Consider the following 27,314-nt stretch of genomic DNA (forward strand, 5'->3'; position numbering starts at 1 on the left):
AAACTAAGGAGAGAGAAAAAAAAAAAACAAATGTGACTATCCTACCTAATAATAGAGAAACATGGTAATTAACTGTAACTTCGCTACCCTTCCCATTGGCTAATCAGCGAGATATGCAAATTAACTGTCATCCAAGATGGTGGCCATCAGCCAGGCAGCTGAAGCAAACAGGAGGCTTGCTTGCTCCAGTGATGGAGGAAGCCAAGGTTCCCCGCCTGCCACTGCTGGCCTCTAAAATTGCACTCTAAGAAACAATGTTGCAATTATAGAAGTTAAACAAGCTCCAGAGACCTGCTTTCAGCCATCAGAGCTGGAGCTAGCAGGACTGCAACAGTGTTACAATTATAGAACCCAAACAAACCCAGAGACCTGCTTTCAGCAGCCGAGGTCTCAGAGCTAAAGCCAGCTCTCAGATCCAGTGACAGCCATAGAAGGTAAATAAATCCTAGAATAAAAGAAAAAAAAGGAGAGGGTGGGAGCTTCAGTCACCCACCAGCCTGAAAACGGCCCTCAGCCCCTCACCCAGACTGGCCAGGAACCCCAGTGGGGACCCCCACCCTGAAGGGGGTGTGACCAGCTGCAAACAGCCATTATCCCCTCATCCAGGCTGGCCTGGCACCCAAGCGGGACCCCTACCCTGATCCGGGACACCCTTCAGGGCAAACCAGCAGGCCTCCACCCATGCACCAGGCCTCTATCCTATATAGTAAAAGGGTAATATGCAAACTGACCCTAACAGCAGAAAGACTGGGAATGACTGGTCACTATGACACACACTGACCACCAGGGGGCAGATGCTCAATGCAGGAGTTGCCCTCTGGTGGTCAGGGAGCTCTCACATGGGAGGAGCTGTGCTCAGCCACAAGCCAGGCTGATGGATGCCAGTACAGTGATGGTGGTAGGAGCCTCTCCTGCCTCCTCAGCAGCGCTAAGGATGTCCAACTGCAGTTTAGGCTGCTACCCGCTGGCAAGTGGACATCCCCCGAGGGCTGCTGGGCTGCCAGAGGGATGTCTGATTGCCATCTTAGGCCCAATCCCCTGGGGAGCGGTCCTAAGCCAGCAGGTGGTTGTCCCCTGAGGGGTCCCAGACTGGGAGAGGGCACAGGCCAGGCTGACGGACCTACCCTCTCCCCTCCAAGTGCACAAATTTTTGTGCACTGGGCCTCTAGTTTATATATATAAAACCCTAATATGCAAATAGACCGAACAGTGTAACAACCGAACAACTTGTCACTATGACATGCGCTAACCATCATGGGGTGTGTGCAGAACATGGCAGGCATCGGCAGCAGGTGGCAGAGCATGGAACATGGTGGGCATTGGCCATAGTGGGATGCTAGAGCAGGCGAGTGGGGGCGCCAGACCAAGGCAGGGCGCTGGTCACTGTCATCCAGGCGAGCCTCTGGTGGTTACTGAAAATTCTTTGCTCCCTCGTGTCCTGATCCCACCCGGTGCTCACACCTGCTGCCAGTGCCAGCCCCACTCACACCCACAGCCGGCACCAGAGCCACCACTTGCACCACTGTCTGTGTCCAGCATCAGTCTCCATCGCTCAGCACCATCAGAGGGTGTGACCCATGGCTGCCAGCCCCGATTGCCCCTGAGGGCTTCTCCATCTCCCCCTGCTCCTTAGAGGTGATTAGGGAAGTAGTAGCTTCTCACACCAGCTGAAGGCGCTGGCCCCACTCATATCAGCCCCAATAGCTCCAGGCCATCAGCTGGTGTGAACGGGGCCAGCACTGTCAGCGCATGGGAGCGGTGGTGGCGGGAGCGGGCTGCCAGCAGATAGGGGACCGGGGGCCATGGTGTGAGGGGCTGGGCGAGGGTATGGTGGATGGACCAAGACTCACCCCTGTGCCCCCCGAAGCCTCGCAGTCCACAGTTCCTTTCAAGGTGCAGGAATTCATGCACTGGACCCCTAGTCCTATATAATAAATGGGTAATATGAAAATCTACTGAACAGCAGAACGACCAGTTGCTATGATGCACACTGACCACCAGGAGGGAGACACTCAACACAGGAGCTGCCCCCAAGTGGTCAGTGCACTCCATCAGGGGGAGTGCCACTCAGCCAGAAGCTGGCTCATGGCTGGCAAGCACAGCAATAGTGGTGGGAGCCTCTCGCCTCTGCAGCAGAGCTAAGGATGTTCAACTATGGGCGTAGGCCTGCAGACATCCCCTGAGGGCTACCGGACTATGAGAGGGCACAGGCCGGGCTAAGGAACCCCCACCCAGTGCATGAATCTCGTGCACCGGGCCTCTAGTATCAAAATAAAAAGCTTCTGCACAGCAAAAGAAACCATTAACTAAATGAAAAGAGAGCCAACTGCATGGCAGAACATGTTTGCCAATGATATATCTGATAAAGGGTTAATTTCCAAAATATATAAGGAACTCATGCAACTTAACAAAAGGAAGACAAACAATCCAATTAAAAAATGGGCAAATGACCTAAATAGATACTTTTTGAAAGTGGACATACAGAAGGCCATGAGACATATAAAAATATGCTCAAAGTCACTAATCATCCCAGAGATGCACATTAAAATGACAATGAGGTATTAACTCACACCTGTCAGAATGTCTATCATCAACAAATCAACAAACCACAAGTATTGGTGAGGATGTGGAGAAAAGGAAACCCTTGAATACTGCTCTTGGGAATGCAGACTGGTGCAGCCAGTGGAGGAAAACAGTATGGAGTTTCCTCAAAAAATTAAAAATAAAACTCCCATTTGACCCAGTGATTCCACTTCTAGGAATATATTCTAAGAAACCAGAAACACCAATCAGAAATAATATATGCACCCCTATGTTCATAGCAGCACAATTTACAATAGCTAAGATTTGGAAACAACCCAAGTACCCAGAAGCAGATGAATGTATATAAAAGCTGTGGTACACTTAGACAATGGAATACTACTACTACAAAGATGTAAAAGAGAAAGAGCTCTGACCATTTGTAACAGCATGCATGGACCTGGATAGTATTATGCTAAGTGAAATAAGCCAGTCAGAAAAAGATAAATATCACATGATCTCTTTCATATGTGGAATCTAATGAACAAAATAAACTGATGAACAAAATAGATCCAGAGACAAAGAAGCATAGAACAGACTCTAATCTCAGAGGAAAGGTGGGGAGAGTGGGTGGATGGGCAGAGATTAATCAAAGAACTTGTATGCATGTATGCATGACACATGGACACAGACAATAGGATGGTGAAGGCCTGGGGTGGGGGGGGACTAGAAGAGGTCAATGGGGGTGCAAGAAGGAACATATGTAATACTTTCAACAATAAAGGGGTTTTTTGTTTTTTTAAAATTTGGAAACAGCCTAAGTGCCCATCAGCAGATGAATGGATTTAAAAAACTGTGGTACATCTACACAATGGAATACTACACTGTGGTAAAAAAGGAGTTCTTACCATTTGCAACAGCATGGATGGAACTGGAGAGCATTATGCTAAGTGAAATAAGCCAGTCAGAGAAAGATAAATATCACATGATCTCACTCATTTATAGAATATAATGAACTGATGAACAAAAACAGATCCAGAGACAGAAAAACATTAATCAGACTGCCAAACCTTAGAGGGGACATAGGAGAGGGTGAGGGGAAGGGGAAGAGATCAACTGAAGGACATGTATGCATGCATATAAGCCTAACCAATGGGCACAGACAACAGGCGGGTGAGGACATGAGTGGGGGGATGGCGGGTAATGGGGGGATAAGGACACATATTTAATACCTTAATCAATAAAGAAAATTAAAAAAACATAAATAAAAGTTGAATAAATAGCCTGGCTGATGGCTTAGGTGAGGATTTTTTTAAAAATTTGAGTAAATAGAACAAAATGTAAATTTGAACTAGAGAGATCAAGCAGAATTCCATATAAACCTTATTTGTGCTAAAAATATAGTATTTTTAGGACTCTAGGATTATAATCATAAAACATTATTGAAGGGGAAAATCCTATTTAGCAAGGAGAAAACAAGTCAAATTTAGATAAATACCTCTCCCAAATCAACACAGTTTATGTATACACTCACAGGTGTGTGTGTGTGTGTGTGTGTGTGTGTGTGTGTGTGTGTGTACAGTATGGGTGTGTTTTCCTTGGTAGGAAGGGGAAGGGCCACATGACTGCCTTATAGTTTTATGTGTGAGTATGTTTGTGCTGTAAATGTAAACTAAATATGGTACAATGGGAAAACACTGAACTGAAAATCAGGTATCACAGGTTTTCATCAACCATTTAATCTTCTTTCTTAAAAGGTTTCACATCTTATGCCAGCTGAGTTGAATCCTATGCGCTGACTGCTTGGACTCCACCTCTTTACCCATTAAATCAACCATTTAATCTTTATTGTATTTCCTCAGGCAAATGACTTAACTTCTCTGATCTTCCTTTAAATTGCAAAAACTAAAAAGCCACCATCAATCTAGTCTTAAACTATAAACTAAAATATCTCTTTAAAAATTACTCTTAAATGTATTTATTTACCTCATTGATTAAAGCGATTTTGACCAGAGATACAAAGCTCAGGTGAACTTTGCTTACCTGGCAGCTTTGATATTCCAATTATATTAGCATGTTCATCTAGCAATCAAATAAAATTATAGCAAAAGATATTAAAATTCCCAGTTATAATAAAAACCCTATATATTCTTTTCAACACTTTACATAACACCTGAAACAAAATATGACAAATGAGACAGGACCGTGTCCTCAGTTAATATAAACTGGCTGCATTAACAATTCTATCAAACATACCATTTTCCTTATGTTGCATGATTTTCCTTACAAGCTTAAATGTATTTCTAGTTTTACACATATATATGTTTAAGAACATCAATCATAAAATAATACATTTTAGTACAGTTAAATTTAATGATTCCAGATTACACTGAAATGCATCTTTAAATGATACTAAAAACTCAATTTCTGTGTAGTTTACCTTGTCCCTTTAACATGTTTCAAAATATGATTTCTTGTCTAAAACATAAAATATGTCCTTAAGCCCTAACACAGGGATGGCGAACCTTTTGAGCTCGGCGTATCAGCATTTTGAAAAACCCTAACTTAACTCTGGTGTTGTGTAACATATAGAATTTTTTTGATATTTGCAACCATAGTAAAACAAATACTTATATTTTTGATATTTATTTTATATATTTAAATGCCATTTAACAAAGAAAAATCAACCAAAAAATGAGTTCGCATGTCACCACTGACATGTGTGTCATAGGTTTGCCATCACTGCCCTAACTGGTTTGGCTCAGTGCATAGAGTGTTGGCCCGCGGACTGAAAGGTCCCAGGTTCAATTCTGGTCAAGGGTATGTACCTTAGTTGCAGGCACATCCCCAGTAGGAGGTGTGCAGGAGGCAGCGGATCGATATTTCTCTCTCATCGATGTTTCTAACTCTCTATCCCTCTCCCTTCCTCTGTAAAAAATCAATACATTTTTTTAAAAACGTGTCCTTAAAGTTGTGCATCTTCTTCATTGTTAATTATACAAAAACAATAATATGTTTATTGTCTATAACAATAGTGACTTTTACAAATGCATGTCCCTGGACACAAACACAGTGATCTAATATTTTTCCGATATAAATGCCAGAAAAATCCATGAGTTATCTGGCATTGGTATTAATCTTTGTACTTTCAGGAAAACTGATTTCACTAAACAGAATAAAACAACAAAAATGTTGCTTCTCTCCAAAAAGTAAATATTAACTAAACTATTTTAATATCTGGAAGGTAAAAACAACTTTAAAATAATAGTTTACCTTAATTTGGGAACAAATCTTCACCATTAAAAATATACTGGTAATATTTATTTCTAAATTGTGTTGTGGTTAAAAAGAAGTCATTTTTATATCTTCTGTTAATCTAACTTTCCAGGAAACACACTTTAAAAGCTAAGGAAATCCCCAAAAATCTAAGATGTCAGAACCAGCAATATTACAGGAATTAGTTATAAAGCCAATGAGTGTGAAAGAACATGTAGCACCCAGAGGACTGGCAACACTATGTTTCTAAGCCTCAGATGCTTAGAACTTATTTTTCATTTTCAGTAAATTGAAAGTCCCTTTGAAACATAGTTCTGTGCAAGAAAATCACCCTAACATGGGTTAATAGAATATTCTGTTAAGTGATAGATGAAATCTTGCCATAGTAACAAATATATGACTACACAATGTAATATGCTCAAGTTGAAAATCTTAAGCCATTTATTTTAAAATCAAATTTGATGTTTATTTAAAATGAAACCAAAAAGAAAAGCTGTATATGCCCTTGTGAGAAATAAATGTGGGTCACTAGAGGGCGCGCATTCCCTTTCACAGCTCTTCTGGTCCTCAATTTAGCTTCTCTTTTATTTTCTTATCTACATAAAGATAACATGGTGACAAATGGATTTCTCATGGGAATTCTCTTACAGAGAAACATAAAATGTCCAAAGATATAGATAAAATGGTGCAAAAGGAACTTGTTAGTAAGACACCCTCAGATGCAGTTAAAATACCTTCTGCCATTGTAAAACACACAAAAGTATCTTGAAGTTATAATATAAAGATTCCCTTGAGAAAATGTCTTCAATTGGGGAGACATGCTCAATCCAAATAATATTTTAGCATCTTCTGGACTTTGTAACCCAGTAGTTTTCCCCCAGCTCATTAATTTTACCTAATTTTTGTTTATCTGTAGACACTCATGCTCTATATATCTGTATAGAATTATATCCCTGTACTATCTAGACCAGCCGTGGGCAAACTACGGCCCGCAGGCCAGATCCAGCCCATTTGAAATGAATAAAACTAAAAAAAAAAAAAAGACCGTACCCTTTTATGTAATGATGTTTACTTTGAATTTATATTAGTTCACACAAACACTCCATCCATGCTTCTGTTCCGGCCCTCCGGTCCAGTTTAAGAACCCATTGCGTCCCTCGAGTCAAAAAGTTTGCCCACCCCTGATCTAGACTAAGGTTTTTAAACATTTATTTTACAATCAAATTGAAATGAAAATATCATTTTAAATATCATGTTAATGTTACATGCTTTCATAAAGAATGAATTCATCTTCCATAACTATGTAGGTTGTTATAATCTTCATGTTTATAGATAGGTCATGAACAGAGAGATTTGGGAAGCTGCTTTGTTTTCAATACATAGTGAAGCATGGAGTTAAGATTCAAAACCAGATCTGTCTGAATCTAAAGATTTCCACTACACTATACCTACTTTCCTTTGTACCAAACGAAAGGGAAATCCTTTTAAAAAAAAAACACATATTAAGAAAAAGTCAAAATGAATTTCCATTTTGCTGCTATACCATAGTTTCTGGTGGTATTTTGGATTGTGCCAGAGCTTGACTGGAGTCTCTAATACTAGCGCATTAATTCTGAACATTTTCATTTAGCTAAACTATAACCCTTAGTTGCATAATTGATACCCTCGTGGAATTATAAAAGTTATTTTTCTAGTTTATTTTTACTTTATTATCTTTCTTAATTTCCTAAAATCTCCAACTCTCCAATATATTGATGCATTTTCTGACTTCAGAACTGATATTAAGCATAGATGACCAGGGGTATTACTTATGACATATAATAGGGTTAAGACAGTGGTTAGCACTAGAAGTCTTGCACTTGGAAAAATAGTTCAGTTATATGGGACTCCCACTTATATGTCGATATGTAAAAACCTAACTTTGAAAGAATTTTTTTCACAGAAAAAGATATCTGTATTTAAAGATAGGCAAGTGCTTCAATGCCACCCTAGAGTCTATAAGACTTCAGAATGTAGAAGAGCCAAGATCTAGGATAGTTGCAGTTTCCATAGACACACCTCAACATGCTTAAATAATATCAGATAAGATTTTAATTTTAGCTAAATAAGATGATGAAGTAAACTTTAAATTCTCATAAAACAGAATGGAATATACAGTTCAAGAATGCAGCATCCTGTGCTAGATGTCTGGGATCAAATCCTGACTACATTTCTTCCTGTAAACTTAGTAAACATGAGAAATCACCTAATCGTTCAATACTGCGCTTTCCCATTTGCAAAGGAGGAAAATAATTTAAAAATACTTTACAATACTGTCTCATTAGTTAAATATGTTATATATATTAAATACTTAGAAGAATGCTTGACACATGGTAGGAGCCATTTACATTTTAGCTACTGTGATTTTTGCCTTTCTTGACTCTTTCTTATTTGGTTTAGGCCAGCCCTGTGCCCCTTCTCACTTTCTCATTTGAGGGCAGAAATATCTGTTTGAGAGTTTTGTTAAGGACTGGAAGATAAAAGCCATCGTTGTAATAAAAACTACAAAGAAAGCCATAAGAAAGACAAAAAGACAAATCAACTAAAATCAACAGCACAATAATCTCATCTATTTCACCGTTTGCTGCAGTAATAGGCAAAGGATGGCCCATGGAACAAATCTGGCCTGCCACCTGTTTTTGTAAATAAAGTTTTATTGAATATAGACAGTCATTCATTTACATATTTTTTAGTTGATTTCACACTATAGCATCAGAGTACAGTAGTTGCAAAAGAAACTACATGGTGCACAAAGCATAAAATTTTGACTGTCTAGCCCTTGAGAGAAAAATTTGTTGACTCTCACTGCTCTATAGAATAAAGTTGAGATGACCTATCTTGCCCAACACTCAGATGCCATATTGCTTTGCTCTCTCTCAAAAATATGGATTGGCTCCCCATGACCAGATTAAATTCTACATTCTTTAGTCTGGCATTGAGTACCATTTTTTAAAAAAAAATGAACCAACCTATGTTTTCAACCTCATCCCTTACTAGCCCTGGTATGCAGGCGGTCCTGACCTGGAGTCCAATATGACCCTAACCTTTAACTGTCCATTCAGATGCTAATTTCTCCATGAGCTTTCCATGCTCAACTCTCAAGCAGAAAATGAGTTTTTCTTCTTTACAACATTTCTAACATTTTATAAATATTTCTTCATAATACAGTTTATACTAGAGTGCAAGCTTCCCGCGGGAAGGACTAACTATGGCCCACAGTTACAGCAATTAGAGTGCTTTATGAATAATATCAATCCATTAGACACTAGTTGAATGAATATTAAAATTAGCCAGAAAATGAAGCTTTCTGTCACTACATTCTTGAAATAGTGTGGATTTATACTGACTACAGGAGTTTCAAAGAACCCCTCCACACATTGGAAGGTTCCTTGGACCCTGTGGAGGCAATTTAAACTTTACATACTCCCAGTGTGAAAGTTCAGTGAGTTTAAAAGACTTTAACATGCTTTTGTGTTGAGGGTCTTTAAAGTTTAAGTAAGTTCCAGTCAAGGTTCAGAAACTATCTAGCGCAATGTGGAAATCCATTTAGATCTGATGTGTACTTACTGCCCCACTGCCACTTCATCAACATCATGGATTATTTCAACCCATCCACTGCCTTTAGTGAGCACCTCTACAAAATTTAGTTAAAACACAAAGCAATACTCACTAGTCTACAAAGCTAGAATGTTAGTCAGCTGAGGCTGATGTAACAAACTACTATAGACTGAGTGGCTTAAACAACAGAAATTTATTTTCTCAGAGTTCTGGTAGCCAGAAGATCCTCAAGGTGCCCGTATGGTCAGGCTCTGGTGAGAGCTCTATTCCTGGCTTGTCACCCTGCCAACTTGTCACTGTGTCCTCACGCAGAAGGGAGAAAGACAGAGAGCAAGCTCTCTGATGGCACTTTTTTAAGGACATTAATCTCATCATGAGGGCAGCATACTCAAGACCTCATCTAAACCTAATTATTGCCCAAATGCCCCATTTCCAAATACCATCAATTGGGGTTAAGGCTTCAAGATATGACTGTTGGGGGGACATAATTCAGTCCATAGGAGCCAGGCATCATTTCATTTGTGTGTGGTAGAATAATGTGATCATGTGTGTTGATTTACAGGGGTACAGTTTTCTTTTCTTTTTATTTCCTTTTTTTCTTTTGGATTCTTGAGATGTTCATTTTTATTTCTAAGGCATTTTAACCAGTAGACAGTTCTGATAACAAATACTTATTCAATCTGCCATAAGCAAAGAATTGTTCTCCCATTGTTTTAGGTAATTTGTAGGTAATTCAATAGACAGTATAACTATTAAGCACCATTTTCTGGTATTATAACAGATATTCTCTTAATTTAATTCTGGCAACAGACATAATTATTCCCATTTTCTTGGTGAAAACAAACAGGTTCAGAGTGGTTTGTCAAATTCCCAGAGAGCATAAACCGAGAAGTTAAAAGACCAAAATTTCAACACAGGCTTTTCTGGAAAAGTCATAACTGCCACTAGGACTTTTTCCAGAAGAGTCCTGGAGGCCTAGCTGTCCCAAGGGAAGATATCAGAAAAAGAATATTCTCAGAAGCTGTCAGAATAATAATATTTTCTATTATAACACAAATGTGGTAATTGGTAAAATCTTTTCTAAATTAGTAACTAGAAACTCAATTTTTTCCTGGGGCAAGGATGTATATTTCTACCTAAACAATCACCAAGAGTGTGGAGCTGAGACTGTTCCATGCTGAGATCACTATCTGGCCTGTGAACTGAATCCAGATACTACTTACCACAAACCCACCCTGAGAGACTGTCTGATTGCAATTGATGTCCATTCTGACATGAATCAGCACCCTTCCCCTGCCCCTTGGTATGTACTCGTTCCTGGAACAGGCCCTTGTCCCAACCTGGTCAAGTATATAATTTCCCATACCTGGTAGCATTCATGTGCTAGTACCTGTGATTATTCCCTCCCTTTTTACCCTGTACAGTTCTTTGACACTTGATAGGCAGCACAGAGGATATCCACTTTGTCTTGCAGCTCCTCAAGATGCTCCTCGTATATAAGTTCCCCTTAATAAACTCTGTTAATTTCTAGACTGGAGTGACCTTCTTCAGTCTCTCCCTACCCTCCACTTACAGAAGTAGACTTTCAGTCTCAGGGTCTGCATGTACTAACAAAGAAACATATATAGATAATGTATCATCAAACTGTATACTTGAAATCTATATAATTTTATTAACCAATGTCACCCTAATAAATTTAAAAAATAAAATAGGGGAAATGCCAATGATTTATCTATTGAATAATAAATTACAAGTAAAAAAGAGAAACATGTGTATAATAAAATTTCCATAGTGTGAGGACAATCAAGGAAAGTCATATAAATTCTATTCAGAGATGAAGAAATAGATTCTTTGAATACTACTAAGGTTAAGTGATTAGCTTTAGTTCCTTAGCTTATAAGTGGAAGATCCAAGGCCAGAACTCATATGTGCAGTTATAGACCCATCTGCTCTCAGATCCATTCTCCACATTTCTCTTGTCATCTCTGTGTCAGAGGGATGCACATTTCCACCACTGCTTTCCTTCTGGCTTCCACTTGGATCTGTCTAAATTGGAAGCATTAGAGTACACTAGAGGGCAGAAGGAAGAGATAAGCCAAGGTATTTTTCCTTCATACACCACTTTTGCTGGCATTTCTAGGGCAGTTATAAACCTCCACTGTGGCTTCAGTTTTCTCTGGATGGCCCCTCCCTCCATAGGTCCAAGCTCCTGCTTGGTAGTCCTGACTGTGTTAGTCCCTGCTAGCAGGTGCCAGCTTTGAGGTTCCGGAACCATCCCCTCCCTGCATTGTTCCTCAAGTTCTAGGCATCATCATAGCTTCCTGATGTTACTAGTGTTTTGGAGTTGCCTCACTAACCCCTGCCCTGCTTCCCAGTTTCCCACCACCTGTTTGACCAATTCCTTGTATTGTTTCCTCTTTCTTTTTTTAAATATATTTTATTGATTTTTTACAGAGGAAGGGAGAGAGATAGAGAGTTAGAAACATCGATGAGAGAGAAACATCGATCATCTGCCTCCTGCACATCTCCTACTGGGGATATGCCCGCAACCCAGGTACATGCCCTTGACCAGAATCGAACCTGGGACCTTTCAGTCCGCAGGCCGACTCTCTATCCACTGAGCCAAACCGGTTTTGGCAATGTTTCCTCTTTCTGAAACACCTAGAGTGGTTTCTAATTTCCTGATAAGACACTGACAAATCCTCATTTCATATACGAAGAATATTACTGGATACTACTATCTGCTAACATCTGAGTTAAGCACTGTAGTTCTAGAACTGAAAAGATATGGCTCCTGCTCTCAGGAGTTAACTGGAGATATGCATATACAAACTCAAAATTATTACAGTAAAATTATGTAAGTGTTCTAATTGGTTTACTAGTGAGGATGAAAAATGTCTGGGAAATTAGGCTCACAGAGAGAAAAGGCAGTTAATTGGGGGGGAAAAAAACTGTGGGAGTGGGCAAAGGGAATGTAATGAGAAGGGAATCTTTTTTCTTTTTAAATATATTTTATTGATTTTTTTACAGAGAGGAAGGGAGAGAGATAGAGAGTCAGAAACATGGATGAGAGAGAAACATCGATCAGCTGCCTCCTGCACATCTCCTACTGGGGATATGCCCACAACCCAGGTACATGCCCTTGACCGGAATCGAACCTGGGACCCTTCAGTCCGCAGGCCGACGCTCTATCCACTGAGCCAAACCGGTTTCGGCAAGAGAAGGGAATCTTAAGTAGAGAGAACAGTAGATGCAAAGAAATGGAAACTTGAGGGAGCATAGAGCTTGTAGAGATCAGACAGCAGTTAATTAAAGCTCAATTGAAGGGCAGTGTCACTAAATATGCAGTTTGTGGCCATTCTATGAACTATTTGTTAGTAGACTGTGACAACAGAAGTCACCAGAGTATAAATCAACTAAGTCGCTATTTTATCTGATTTCTTTTTAATTGCAAAACTTTCTTGACAAAGGAAGCAGTGCATTGATTTATATTCTGGCTCAAGAACCTTATTTTATTGTGTCCTGCTAATAAACAGTTTGCAGACTGTGTTGACTAGCACTGGCATGATTTTTTTTTAATGGGCTCGGTAGAAGGTAGTGAAGCTGGAGAGTTAGGCAGCTAAAGATCACAAAGAAATTTCTGTGCTGTGCATCTGAAGAATTATGGGCAGAGGAATGATATAATTAAAACTGCATTTTCAGATATCCTTCAGGAGGCTGTGGAGAGTATGGTTAAGAAAGAAGAAAGTGCCCTGTATACCAAAAGGTGGGGAGTTCGATTCCCATTCAGGGCACATACCCAGGTTGCAGGTTTGATCCCCATTCAGGACACATGCAAGAGACAATTAGTCGATGTTTCTCTTTTACATCTCATTCCTCCTCCCTCCCTCCCTCCCTCGCTCCCTGCCTCCCTCCCTTCTTTCCTTTCTCTGGAATCAATAAAAAAAGGTGACAGAAAAAGCAGAGAAATCAGTTGAGAATTTCTTGCAGAAAGTCATCAGACACCGAACTGGGGGAAGGGCTGAATGTAAAGAATTAAATTACAGAGAATTTAATAGACCTACTTGGAGAGATTTAGTGATGTGGCCGATATGAGACCACTGTGAATGGCTGCACAAGTTGTTCACTGCCTAAGTCCAGAAGGTACTGTTCTTAGAAACTATGCTGTGAATGATACTCTCTAATGTTGTGTAGTCTATACTTCAGAACCACAATTGAGATTTCAGTAAGAAGTCCAGGTCTATTTACAGGCCCCACAAACCTTTGCATGACACAGGTATAAACATCAGGAGGCAGGATGAGCAGGAGATAGTAATTTTGAAATCATCACACATAGATGGTTGATAAAGACAATATTATAAATGATAGTGCCCTGAAAAAGAGAAAATGAAATCAAAGTTTGATCTCGTGGAGACTGACAAATAAAGGGATAAGAAGAGGAGGCTGAGAAGACATGGTGAGAAAGCCAAGAGGAGGAAAGAAACAGGAGAGAGCAATGTTCCAGAAACTGAGAGGAAAGTTTCAAGAAGGGACTAATCATCACCGTCAAGCATAGCACAAAGGTCAAGAAGGATAAGAACTGCAGAGTGAACTTTGGAGCTAGCAGTTAAGGAGCTCTCTGGTGACCTTGCTGAGAGCAGTTTCAGTGCTTGATGTAGAGTATGAGGAGGTAGAAAAAGAAGCAGAAGTAAGAGAATAGAGGTATTTTAGATCTCAGTAAAAATCAACTTATCTTTGCATTCAACGATGTGTCCTTTAGATGAATAAATGTGACCAAAATGTTCTTCACTCAAGGAACAGACAAAAATGTAGGTCATGGTTCTGGAAACATGGCCTAATCATTCTCCCTGCTGGCATTCCTCTATGCCTTGCATTCTGGAAGAGTTATTTTTCCTACAACTGCTATAGCTAGACATCCAGAGCAATGCGTAGTATCTTACAGGGTCAGTTGCCATTATAGTGCATTACAGTCAAAACATGTATTGGGCATCTACCATATAGAAGATCCCATTCCAGGTCAGGAGTAAGATATGGACCATGGTCCAAGGAAGCTTTGTCTAGTGCAGCCGTGGGCAAACTACGGCCAGCGGGCCAGATCCGGCCCGTTTGAAATGAATAAAACTAAAAAAAACAAACAAACAAAAAAACCCATACCCTTTTATGTAATGATGTTTACTTTGAATTTATATTAGTTCACACAAACACTCCATCTATGCTTTTGTTCCGGCCCTCCGGTCCAGTTTAAGAACCCATTGTGGCCCTCGAGTCAAAAAGTTTGCCCACCCCTGGTCTAGAGTCTAGTCTCCTTAGATATAAGAAGCAAGCTTTTATTTTTCTAGACTGTAAAAGAGGCAAAAATTTTATTACTGAGAACAACAACTCAAGTATTTCAGGATCAATTTATCATATAGAAAATTAAAACTTAGCTGTTACACACATTAATCATGTAATTACATTCTGTAAGTAAAGTTAAAATGGTCTAGTTTACAACTTCCAGATTACAATTTGGTAATCCAAGTTAAAATAAATATCTAACACCAAAATTGTTTAGGCATTAATCTCGTAAAATTGCAGAGATGTCTTATCCAAGGATGTGGCATAAATTCACATCTTTGAGTCAGTAGACATAAAAACAAAACAAAAAATTAAGCTGAAAATATAAAATTAAATAATACTGCAGGTCTGTAATTGTCTAGGCACTGTATTGTATCATTTAGTAAACACTGGGGAAATTGTCAGAGAAAACAAACTTTATACTCTGCTTACCTAGGAGAAGATAAAGAGACTAGGTGAATTTAGGTATTTATAAATGCCTCTGTATATCTCTGGAGGTCAAAGATATTCATTTGTTAATACTATACTTGAGGAAATTATCTTCACTGAAATGGCATTTACTTTAAAAATATTCAATTTGCCATCAGTTTCACCTGGTTGATACAAAAATGTAAATAAAAGCTTTTGTAAAAAGTATCTTAAAATAACTGCTACATGATTAGAAATGAGTCTCTAGATAAATTCCAATTAACTAAATAATAGATCTAGGTTTAATCTAGACTGAGTTCCATACTCTGATAATTACCTATATGCAAAATCATGTCACTGAATTTCAGGGATAATTTACTGTTAGAAATAATTACCTTGTGACCTAAGATCATCAAACACTTTTGTATATCTTAGTGAAAGGAGGACAATTTATGCAGTAAATATGACAAATGCAGAAACCATGTAATTATTAAGAAACTAATTAACTGTACCTTAGGTAATTAAGAAACTATAGTGTGGTACAAAGCTGAATTTTAAATCCCTTAATGGTTTTGAGTAAACAATGATATCTTAATTGATAAAATCAGAATTACTAAAGATTATTAGAATGTTCATTTGTTTATTATTAAAAACAATTCCATGAAGAGCTAGGTAGAATTCTTAAATGCTACTGTAATATAAAATTTTAGTTAACATAATTAGTTGGGCTGTATTATTCACTCTTTCCATAAATATTTGATTATTTATTATATACATGACACCATATATGGAATCTAAGTAAAGTACAAACGAGTACAGTAACAGGATTCCTTTGTTGTGATTGGTGATGAGAAAAATTTATGTGGGTGACATTAAGGCACATAGCAAAAATAATGTATGTAATGTAATTAACTGACTAAAGCGCAAAGAGTTTGGGGAAGCTGTACAGAAACTTGGTGAAAAAATAATATCAAATAGCATAATAAGAGGCTTGTGTTTTATTTTGGGACAACTGGAGTTATAAGGATCTCACATCAGAAGAGTTAGCATAAAAGTGACATTTTAGACACACTGATTTGAGGCAGATTAATCAGAAAGAGGAGCAAGTCTCACCACAGTGAGGTATATAGCTTAGGTTGTGGAGTTGGCAGTTAGAATGGTTAGGAAATTACTAAAATGACTTCACTTATCCAATAATATAACGTAATTAATCAAAAGAAATAAGTAAGTAAATAAGAAGCAAGGTCAGAGAAGAAATGGAGAAGTCAGGTGGTGTTTTAAAGAGGAAAATGAAGGCATTTATTGTTGTATTCATTAACTTTGAGATGAAGTTTCTTAAGGGATTTTTTTCACCAATAGTACATGACCACCATCTCCACCTCCACCTCCATCACTACCTTTAATGACTACTACCACTTCTACTACCACTGACTCTAATACCATCAGCACCATCTCTAACACCTCCATCACCTCCACAACCTCCACCACCACCTCTACCTCTACAACATTCACCATAATCAAACAAGAAGAATAAGAGCTATTGCATGTACTGAATTCTTATTACCTTCCAGGCACTGTATTAAATGATTCTTACTTAATCCTTACAGTTAGTATTTAATAATGTTAGGATAGGGAATCTGAGGCACAGATATTCAGAAATTTGCCTGGGATCTTAAGCTAGTAATTAAAACAGGCAGGCTTCAAACCTGAATAATTCTGTTTTCAAAGTCCATGCTTTTTCCAATATCTGCTACTCTTTTAGACACAAAGGCAATGAATTATAATAAGTAAAATATGTGTGCAATGTATGAGTAACTAGGTTTGGTTTGTTAGTGGCAACAAATGTTTGCATTTGATAAAAACAAAATTGAACCACTGGCTGTATGCACAAGTAGAAATACCCAGATTGCTCTAAAGATGTATAAGTGAAATTTGAGGAAGGGAGTCAGATATGGAGCTATAAGATTTGGGAGTAATTCACTGAGATCCATACTTGAATCAATGAGAGGAGACAATTCAGATAAAGGAGTCAGAAGGGCAAAAAGATCAATTTATGAGACACTATCATAGGAATTCAGCAAAAGGAGGAAAACAAGTCAGATAAAGAGTGTAGGAGCAAAGCCAGTAGTGTGTCAGAGAAGTTGAAAGAGGAGATCATTTTTAAAAGAGTTTCAAAAGATCAGCATGTCAACTGTAGTCTCGACAATTAAGTGAACAAGAGAAAGTCCCTATCCACTATCAACCTTTAGGTCATGTATGCATGATACCTCCTGAAGGACTATAATATTTTGACCAGATTCTATCCAGTAGGCAATTACTACCTATAAGGTTTAACTGCTCCTAAATATTTGCTCAATTGCTCTTTTTGTTCAGTCTAAATTTAGCAGTCTAGTCTTATATAGAGTGTGCATGTTGTACTGTCCAAATCAGGACGCATTTGAGAGTGAAAGTTGATGCTACATACTATTATGCTGGGACAAAAGGTATAATCAGAATGGATTCAGGCAAAACAAGACATAAGATCACCTTAGTTATATAACTACTGAAGAAACACTTTACTACACAATCCACATCCTGCAGTCAGTCTACCTCAGTTGAAATCCTGGCTCAGTTAGTCTGTAGCCGTGTGTAACAGTAATAATAGCTGTACCTATTTTGTAGGGTTACTGGGAAGAATAAATGAGCTATGCAGATAAAGCATTTAATGTAGTGCTGAGCACATAATAAAACCCTCAATAACTGTTAGCTATTATTTAAGTAATGCATTCTTTTTGTTCCCACTTGCACATCTCATTCCAGGTACTTATGAAAACTGCTGAGCGCATATGATACAAACAGAATTTAGGAGACAAAATATTTCACCACTAGCCACACTTTCCTGAATACAAAAAGGAATCACACCACATTTTTTTCCTAACCAAACACATTTCCCAAACAGAAGGCAAGAATAAGCTCTTGAAGACAGAGATTGACATGAGTCAACTTGCCCTGTCAATTTCTGTATTCGGAGATTGCTGAACACATAGGGAGGGGAAGGCAATTAGGTTCCTATATTGCTCTGGTTAGAAAATTCTTGAAGTGCTATTGGGTTGTTGCAAAGGATCCATAAATCCATGTGCCCACTAAGCATTTAGACACATATTAAACATGACATTAAATTAGTTTCCATGCTTTTCATTAATGAAAAGCAAATTTATTAAGAGCTTTACTGATTTATTTTTTCCATTATGTTCTTTCTCTATCAATGAATGTTACAAATTCAACTACTAGCATGAGTAGAGTCCTTAGAAGTTGTTGTCCCAAATAGAACACTAATATTCAAAGATTTGAGAACCATTTCACTGGAACAAGGGTCAGCAAACTTTTCCTATGAGGAGCCAGATGGTAAATATTTTAGGCTTTGTGGGCCATATAGTCTCTTTGACAATAACACTGTCATCCTATATAATAAAAGCCTAATATGCTAAGTGCCCGATCGTCTGTTCAACCAGTCAAAGCGTAATATGCTAACGATATGCTAAGGCTGCTCAACTGCTCACTATGACTTGCACTGACCACCAGGGGGCAGACATTCAACCAGTTGATCAGTCACTATGACATGCACTGGCCACCAGCGGGCAGTCGCTCCGACCAATAGGTTAGCTTGCTGCTGGGGTCCGGCTGATCAGGACTGAGTAAGATGGGCCAGACATGCCCTGGAGCCCTCTCACAGTGCCTCCCCAGCTGGCCAACTTCCCGTGTCCCTCCCCAGCCCTGATTGTGCACCAGTGGGGTCCCTCGGCCTGGCCTACACCCTCTTGCAATCCAGGACCCCTCGAGGGATGTTAGATAGCCGGTTTTGTCCTGATCTCACTCAACACAGGAGCTGTCCCCTGGTAGTCAGTGCACTCCCACAGGGGGAGCGCCGCTCAGCCAGAAGCCTCTCCCACCTCCACAGTAGCGCTAAGGATGTCCGACTGATGAGTGGGTCTAAGCCATCAGTCGGACATTCCCTGAGGGCTCCTGGATTGCAAGAGGGTGCAGGCCGGACTGAGGGACCCCCGCCCGAGTGCACAAATTTTGTGCACTGGGTCTCTATCTGTAATATAAAAGCAACCACTTATGATACATAAATCAATGAGTGTAGCTATGTTTCTCTAAGACCTTATTTATGGACACTAACATTGGAATGTCATCAAACTTTCGCATCATGAAATATACTTTTTTTTTTAGTTTTCAACCATTTAAAAATATAAAAACAATTCTTAGCTCATGAGCTATATAAAACCTAACAGTGAGCTGGATTTAGCCTATAGGCTTAAGTTTGCTGACCTCTGGACAAGAGGATTTACTCAGCCAACCAGATACAATTAGGTAGAAATGCCTAATGGTTTATTGTGGAATTATGAAAGTATAAGTCACGGATGAATAGAGAAATATTGAAAGTTCCAAATAATGTGAGTAGCTTCTTTATTGTTTTCTTTTTCCTTTGCCTAGAATATCTGACTCACTATTTTTAGGTACATGTTCTTCTCCTATTTCTATACCCTTGTATATACAAATTCTAATGTCAAGTGTTTCATGCATTCTTAAATATATGTTGCCTAGAAACATAAGGCAAATTTTAATGTTCTTCTTCAATCTTAGAACTATGATTGGAATGAAATTGTACCTTTTTTATTCTTTTCATGCTGGTTTTGCATTTATGAAATTTTATTCCCATCACTGTAATATATCCACTGAGTTACATAATACCTAACTTATCTACAATGTCTAGTTGAGAATATCCACAAAAATACCAGTTAAAAATTCTAACACGTTCATGATAAGACTTTATAAATATCAAAGAAGAGGAAATCTGTTCTGTAATTAATGACTCCTGATTTAGGCTGTGCAGATTGAGACATTATGTTCTCGTAAACTGGCAGAATGGATCTTGTCTATTATAGGTGTATTCCTTCATGAAAATGTACTTTCCATTACTGGGCGGGGGAAGCAGTATTTAATGCTAAAACAGGCATTGAACCAGCAAGCTTTTTAAAAGAAAAAAAAAATAGAAATTTTCAGGATTAAAATGCATCCATGGTAGTTCATCACACATAGTTTCTTCTTTCAATCCAGAAAACAGTATTTCCAATAAATATTCAGTTTTTGTTGGGATAGTGATTGCTTGGGCAAATTTCAAAATTCACTTCATAATTCTTTTCACTAGCTTAACTGACATTACAGGCACCTGAGGCTTCTAGAAATATTGTTTAAGTAAAAACACTGCCATCACTATAGCTGAAAATGAGTTTTCCTGCTAAACAGTTACTCTTTGCTTGAAGAAAAAAACAGGAGTAAAATCCTCTCACCTTTTCCTAATTTCGGAATCCACAAGAATCTGCCTCTTCTTTTGGGGAGGTGGCGGTGGGAGTTCCTCTTGGGCATGCTTTACCAGGATTTGTTCTCTCGTGGTCACCATAGTTACAGTTTCCATTACAGTTGTCTGTGTTAGTGATGGCTGAGTGGTGGTGACAGTCTGTGAAATCTGTGAGAAGTATTGAAATAGAGGTCACACATTGCTTGAAAGACTTCAGTAAAGACTGCTTGGAATGGTGAAGGAAAATAATGAAACTGTTCCTGCTTGTTGGTAAATTGCCCTTCAGATCAAAATAGCACCAACATGAACCCAAATCAAATTGTTTTATCTAACTTACGTTGACTGAAATTGCAAATGAAAGTAATCTCAAAACCAGAAGTATACTTAGTGTCTCCTCCAGTTATTAGTCAAGCTATGGGAAATAAGGGGGGCAAAGGAGAAACGCTGAGTGATATTCTGACATTTAATTAGACATGCTGTTTAAAGTGTTTACAACATTAATTAAATTTTGCTAATATATCCCAGCACCAATCCCATGGCCTGGCACATTGTAGATGTTGCTAAATAGTTTATTGAATGCATCTTTGTTTATCGTATATAATAATTATTATATATATATATATATATATATATAAAACAAAATTATATGAACTTCATAATAAATAACTTTTTATGCAAATAAATGAAATGTCCTTTAAAATTACAATAAAAGGTTAACATAAAGTGCCTGTTAGTCCAGAAATACATTTGAACTTAATGTTATTCAAATGTTAAAAAGCACACTATTCTTGTTTGTTTTAAATTAGTAAATATGTTAAAATATTTAAAAAATTAGTTTCCAAAGTTAGCATTAAAGGGTCTTATTAGCTTAAAAACACAATGACTGCCCAGCTGGCATGGCTCAGTGGTTGAGCATCGACCTATGAACCAGGAGATCACGGTTCTATTCCTGATCAGGGTACATGCCCAGGTTGCTGACTTGACCCTCCATGTAGGGCATGCAGGAGGCATCCAATCAATGATTCTTTCTCATCATCGATATTTCTATCTCTATCTCTCTCCCTCCACTCATCTCTGAAATCAATAAAAATATATATTTAAAAAATAAAAACACACTGACTTTCTGTTCAGACCTGTTAAAAATTTTATGCACAGATCATTATTTTTTGGAATAATATGGCTTGTGAATCAAGTCATGACAGGCCACTACCTCAGTTCATGGGCACTGCAAGACAGGCAAGTCATAATAGTGAAGTACCTTTCTTCCTGAACCACCAGTTCTCTTGAGTCCTCCTGCTATGAGGACTGAAAAATTCCCTCTTGGGATGTTAATCATTACCCTTCTAGCAATACAAATTATTCGGAAGACCTGTTTCCAAGGAGACCAAAACACACCTATACTGGATCCACTTATAGGTACTTATAGGATCTGGTTGAGGCCAAAATTAGTTTTATTGATTTCCTGAACTTGCCAAGTGATACGAAAAGGGTTTCTGGTAACTTCCCTGCCTCCTATCCTATAACTGATTCCTTCAGTGAGAGGAAATCAAGGAAGCCTCAGGATCTTCGTATTTCAGCTTCTAAATAGGCAACTGAAAATAATTAAATCCTTTGTCATGATGTCTTGTGTAAAAATTGCTTTTAACAAACACATTTTAAAAGTGCTACACTTTGTGCAAGCCACATTTGTACATATGTCAAGGCCTCAGGAACTTGCATTTTGGGAGTATAGTTTTTTTAAAGAGGATATTATGACGTACTGAGTTTCTACATGTGTATAGTACAAGTTTTATCATCTCTAAGATGTCCATAGATTCATTATTCAGAATCAATTACTTCACTTCAAACAATAATTATATAGTCCATTGACAAGTTATGCCAAATGCAAGTAGAAAGTAACAAGAGTTTTTTTTAAGTGCTGAAAATATAACCTCAAATTTAATTGCACTCAACACAAAATTACCATTACATGGTCAAATTAAGTTTACCTTTAATAAAATGAAAATGTAGTTTTTAAGGATTCCAAGAGCATTTCATTTTTTAAAAAATATATTTTATTGATATTTTTTACAGAGAGGAAGGGAGAGGGATAGAGAGTTAGAAACATTGATGAGAGAGAAACATCAATTAGTTGCCTCCTGCATACCTCCCACTGGGGGTGTGCCCACAACCAAGGTACATGCCCTTGACTGGAATCGAACCTGGGACCCTTGAGTCCGCAGGCCAACGCTCTATCCACTGACCCAAACCGGTCAGGGCAAGAGCATTTCATTTTTTAACCATGAGTAAACATTTTTGCATACAATGATGGGCTGAAGAGAATATTGTTCAGAATTTCTAATTTTATATCTGCATTCACCAGAATGCAGATTCTGAAAGCACAATGCTATTTTTTGCAGTTATATATAATGTTATGGAACATATGTACTATTGAATATTTGGCTAAGGAATTAATTTCTATAATTTTATATTTTCTTATTTATGCCTATTATAAAATTGGATAGATGTGTTCATGGAGGGTAAAGGAAATCTATACTAATAAAAGGGCCATATGCTAATTAGACCAGACATCTTCTGGGCGACCTTCCGGACATCCTTCCGGACAAAGCCAAGGTGGCAGGGCTGAGGCAGAGGCAGTTAGGGGCGATCAGTCTGGTAGGGGAGAGCAGTTTGGGGGATCAGGTCGGCATTGGAAAGCAGTTAGGGCGATCAGACAGGCAGACAGAGAGATTATAGGTGATCAGGCAGGCAGGCAGAGGTGGTTAGGGGTAATCAGGCAGGCAGGGGAGCAGTTAGGGTCATCAGGCAGGCAGGCAGAGTGGTTAGGGGTGATCAGGCAAGCAGAAGGTGAGCGGTTAGGAGGCAGCAGTCCCGGATTGCAAGAGGGATTTTCAACTGCTGGTTTAGGCCTGATCCTGCAGGCATGGGGCCTAAACCGGAAGTCAGATATCCCCTGAGGGTTCCCGGATTAGAGAGGGTACAGGCTGGGCTGAGGGACACCACCCATGCATGAATTTCATGCACCGGGCCTCTAGTAGTAACATGACATACTACAAAATTATCTTTAAGAATACAGAAAACCTTATAAGAAAAATAATCATTTTTAAAGAATAGCAGGATATGGATCTGTAATTTTTCTATATTATATTCATTACTATACTGTAATTAAAAATAACACTTCATTTCCTTTGGGGTAAAGAAATAAGAAAACAACTGTTTCTTATGTATAATAAATCAGTAACTACTTTCAATACCTACTCAACCTATAATAATAAAAGCATAATATGCTCATTAGACTGAATGTCCTTCCAGATGACCTTCTGGACCAAGCCAGGGCTGCAAGGGCCTGTTAGGTCGGAGAGAGCCCAGGTTCGGATACATGCGGACATGTGATGAGACAATGGACTTCCCCTGGAATTTCTCACAGATCAATGTGCCAGACACAGATACTGGCTTCTCCATGACCCCCTGCAGCTGAAACTTCCTCAACTGAACACCTCAGCTCATGTCCCCGCCCCTCACCCAACTGCAGTATAAAAATAGCGCCCCCCTCCTTGTTGGTGTGAATCCACGTGCCCTGTCCTGGGGGTACATGGGTCTCCCGGGGACGCAGAAATAAACCTTTTCCTTTCCTTTCTTTTCTGATTCACTGGACTCTATTTCTTGCGCCGCCTCCTGAGCCACCTAACCTAACAGGGCCGAGGTGGCCACCGCAGTGGCAAGGGCCGAGGCAGAGGCCAGCAGCCGCGGCAGCAGGCAGGGGCCGAGGCAGCTGCCACCAGAGCGGGGGCCAAGCCCCTTACACGAGTTTCTTGCATTGGGCCTCTAGTATAAGAATAAAAAACATTTGGTCATGTATTCAATTTCCCCATGCTTATATTGACCATAAACAATTATATATTGGAATCATTCAAAATATATTGCATCAAATTTTCCCATTGGCAGAGATCAACACACCTAGTGGAAGCCTGCCTTACTATGACTTCACTCATTAAAAATTTATTTTGAACCTGGGCCAACACAGGATAAGTTGAGTATTGTTTCTGCCTAATTGTCTTAAAGATCTGAAGCTTGATTATCATGACTCTGATAAGTCTCATTTCCAAGCTCTATAATAAATACTAGTTATTTTCTAGAATTAGATTTAATCTTATTGGTGGTTGAAAACCTAGATTCCCTGCTTTGGACACCATAGACAGAGAAAGATATCTAAAACTGTCTGAGTTACTCAGCTGCTGAATCACAATGTTTCAATTAAATTACAACATGCATTGAACAGGGCATTCAGAAATGAATAAAATGAAATCTCTATTTGGGGGGATCTTACAGCACAGTAGTGAAGGTGACAACCACACAAATAATTGTGAGATAGGGTGAGTGTCACCTGAAAAATGTAAACATGCAAAATAATCACATGCACTAAATACATAGTAAACAAGGAATTTCTTTTAAAATTAAAAAAGAAATTTCCTTAGATAGTATCTTAACCTTTACATTTATTTTGATGCTGAAGGCTGCATATAACATTTATTCCAGTTCATATGGTCATTTATAAGAGTAAAATGCTGGAAATATCCTAAAGTCTGTAAGTGATGGTTTTCAGGGTAGAGGAACGTCGGGCCCACAGGGTGCATAAAGCTTATAAAATCATTTGTTCTGGCCCTGCCAAGGTATTAAGGGTGAGTGAATTAAATGTTTGACCAAATATAGCAGGCTAATTTTTAAGTTGATAATTTTGTATGGCCTGAAAATGATGTTTTAAATATCCAAATGGCCCTTGGCAGAAAAGTGGTTCTCCACCCCTGGTTTAAATAATTTATACTACATGCATGTGATAAAGGATAAAACATTATACACACTTAAAATATTTTTAAATGCCATTGGAAAGTTTTACATTATAGTACTGATTAAATAATGCAAGATATAAATATTACAGGTTATTTTTGACAGAGAAAGCACAGATAATTTCTATTGTGCTCTACATATTTCTGAATCCTTTATATTTTCCAACATTGTGCAATAAACATTTTCCACAAAATATTACTTCTATAAGCAGAGAAAAATTTCAAACTCTTTTTCTAAGTTGTTTTAAGCCTATAATTCCTGTATATCTTTGGAATTATAAGCCTCTCATCCAAATATATTAAAATTAGGACAACTAAACATCTGATAAGAATGACTTACTGCCTTCACTAAAACATTCAATAGTACAAGATCAAAATTAGAATATAATGTAGTTTGGGCTACATTCAACAAACTTAGAGTCTACCTAACTAAATTCTTATCTAGTCACCTTTCTCCATTTTGATTATGAGTATACTGAAAATTACTGTGGCTTTAGCAGGTTTTGCTCAGTGGACAGAGCATCAGCCTTCAGATTGAAGGATCCCGGGTTCAATTCTGGTCAAGGATACATGCCCGTGTTGCTGGCTCGATGCCCAGTAGGGGGCATAGGAGGCAGCCAATCAGTGATTCTCTCTCATCATTAATGTTTCTCTCTCTCTCTCTCTCTCTCTCTCTCTCTCTCTCTCTCTCTTCTTTTCTGAAGTCAATAAAAATATTTTTAAAAATAAGAAAGTTACTTTGAAATGTTCTCATGAAAATAAAATATATTTGTTTTTAAATATTGTATTCCTTTGATCTGCCAATTAATCTGCCCAGTAAAAATGGAAAAGAGTTAGTTTAAAATTATTTGTCTTTAGGTTTGGAAGCTAGTTGCTCTTTTTAAAAAATGTATTAAATTTATTGGGGTGATATATATATATATAAAAGCCTAATATGCAAATTGTCCCCTCAGGAGTTTGATTGCTCACTATGATGTGCGCTGACCACCAGGGGTAGTACGGAGCAAAGAAAGGCCCTGGCTGGCAGCCGGCAGGCCCAGATTGTCCCTGATCTCCAGCCAGGCCTAGGCTCCACCACTTACTTCCCTCTGTTAAGTACCAAATGCTCTTACAGTGATTAAAAGTAGAGGTCCATGAGCCAGGCTTACAATTATCAAACGCTAGGTCCATAGTTCATATACTTCAGTATTTGGGTCAGGTTAGTTAGAATCTCAGAGCTTTGACTTATTTTTTATATGTAAAATTGGAATGAAGACACATCTCTCACAGGGATGAGGCAAACATGGCCAGCTTCATAGGTGTGCAACTTATGCAGGCATCGACTTATGCAGTCCCCTCACCCAGAAGGACTCCACACTTGGTTTCATACTCTGCTGTTACCTCTTAAAATTCTTAATAATGTTTGAACAAGAAGCCCCACATTTTAATTTTGCATTGGGCCCCATATATTATGTAGCTTGTCCTGGTTGCAAGAGTAAAATTATGTAATGTCTGAACACAGTAAGTGCTCTCTTAATATATATTAGCAATAATGACTGTCCCTTCTCAATGTTCAGAGAAAATTCAGGATTTTTTTTTATACTGAACTATCTAACTCATAAGGTTATATAGGTTGATTTTCAAAATATTGCTTTTTCCCATTAAGAGAAAAATTGGAAAAGCATTTGTGCAGTCTCTTGATACTTCTAGGGGTATATATCTTCTTGCTGTAAGACTGTATAATATTGGTAGATCTGGAAAAACCAAACTGCTCTCAAAATAAGTAAAATTCTTTCTTACTATATTCTCTTCCATTTGTTTAAAATGCATATTTTGGAGAGGAAATACATATACATTTAAAGACTGTCAAACTACAGCGGGAAGCCGGGGAGGGTTTGGGGATGGTAAGAGATCAACCGAAGGACTTATATGCATACATATAAGCATAACCAATGGACACAAGACACTGGGGGGTAGAGGAGGCCGGGAGAAGGTTAAGGGGGAAAAAAAAGGAG

The 27,314-nt window shown here is 38.4% G+C and overlaps 1 protein-coding gene across 2 annotated transcripts in view; it reads right to left on the reverse strand.

Moving 5' to 3' along the window:
- The window catches only part of DMD (dystrophin), a 2,781,977-nt gene that overhangs the window by 1,567,299 nt on the left and 1,187,364 nt on the right, over positions 1–27,314 (reverse strand). For both annotated transcript variants that reach the window (XM_081115404.1, XM_081115406.1), the window contains one exon: positions 20,469–20,644. In XM_081115404.1, the coding sequence (XP_080971530.1) occupies positions 20,469–20,644 (176 nt within the window). The remainder of the gene's footprint in view (positions 1–20,468; positions 20,645–27,314) is intronic.

The sequence above is a fragment of the Myotis nattereri genome, assembly GCF_964212035.1.
Source record: "Myotis nattereri genome assembly, chromosome: X".
NCBI classification, from domain to species: Eukaryota; Metazoa; Chordata; class Mammalia; order Chiroptera; family Vespertilionidae; genus Myotis; species Myotis nattereri.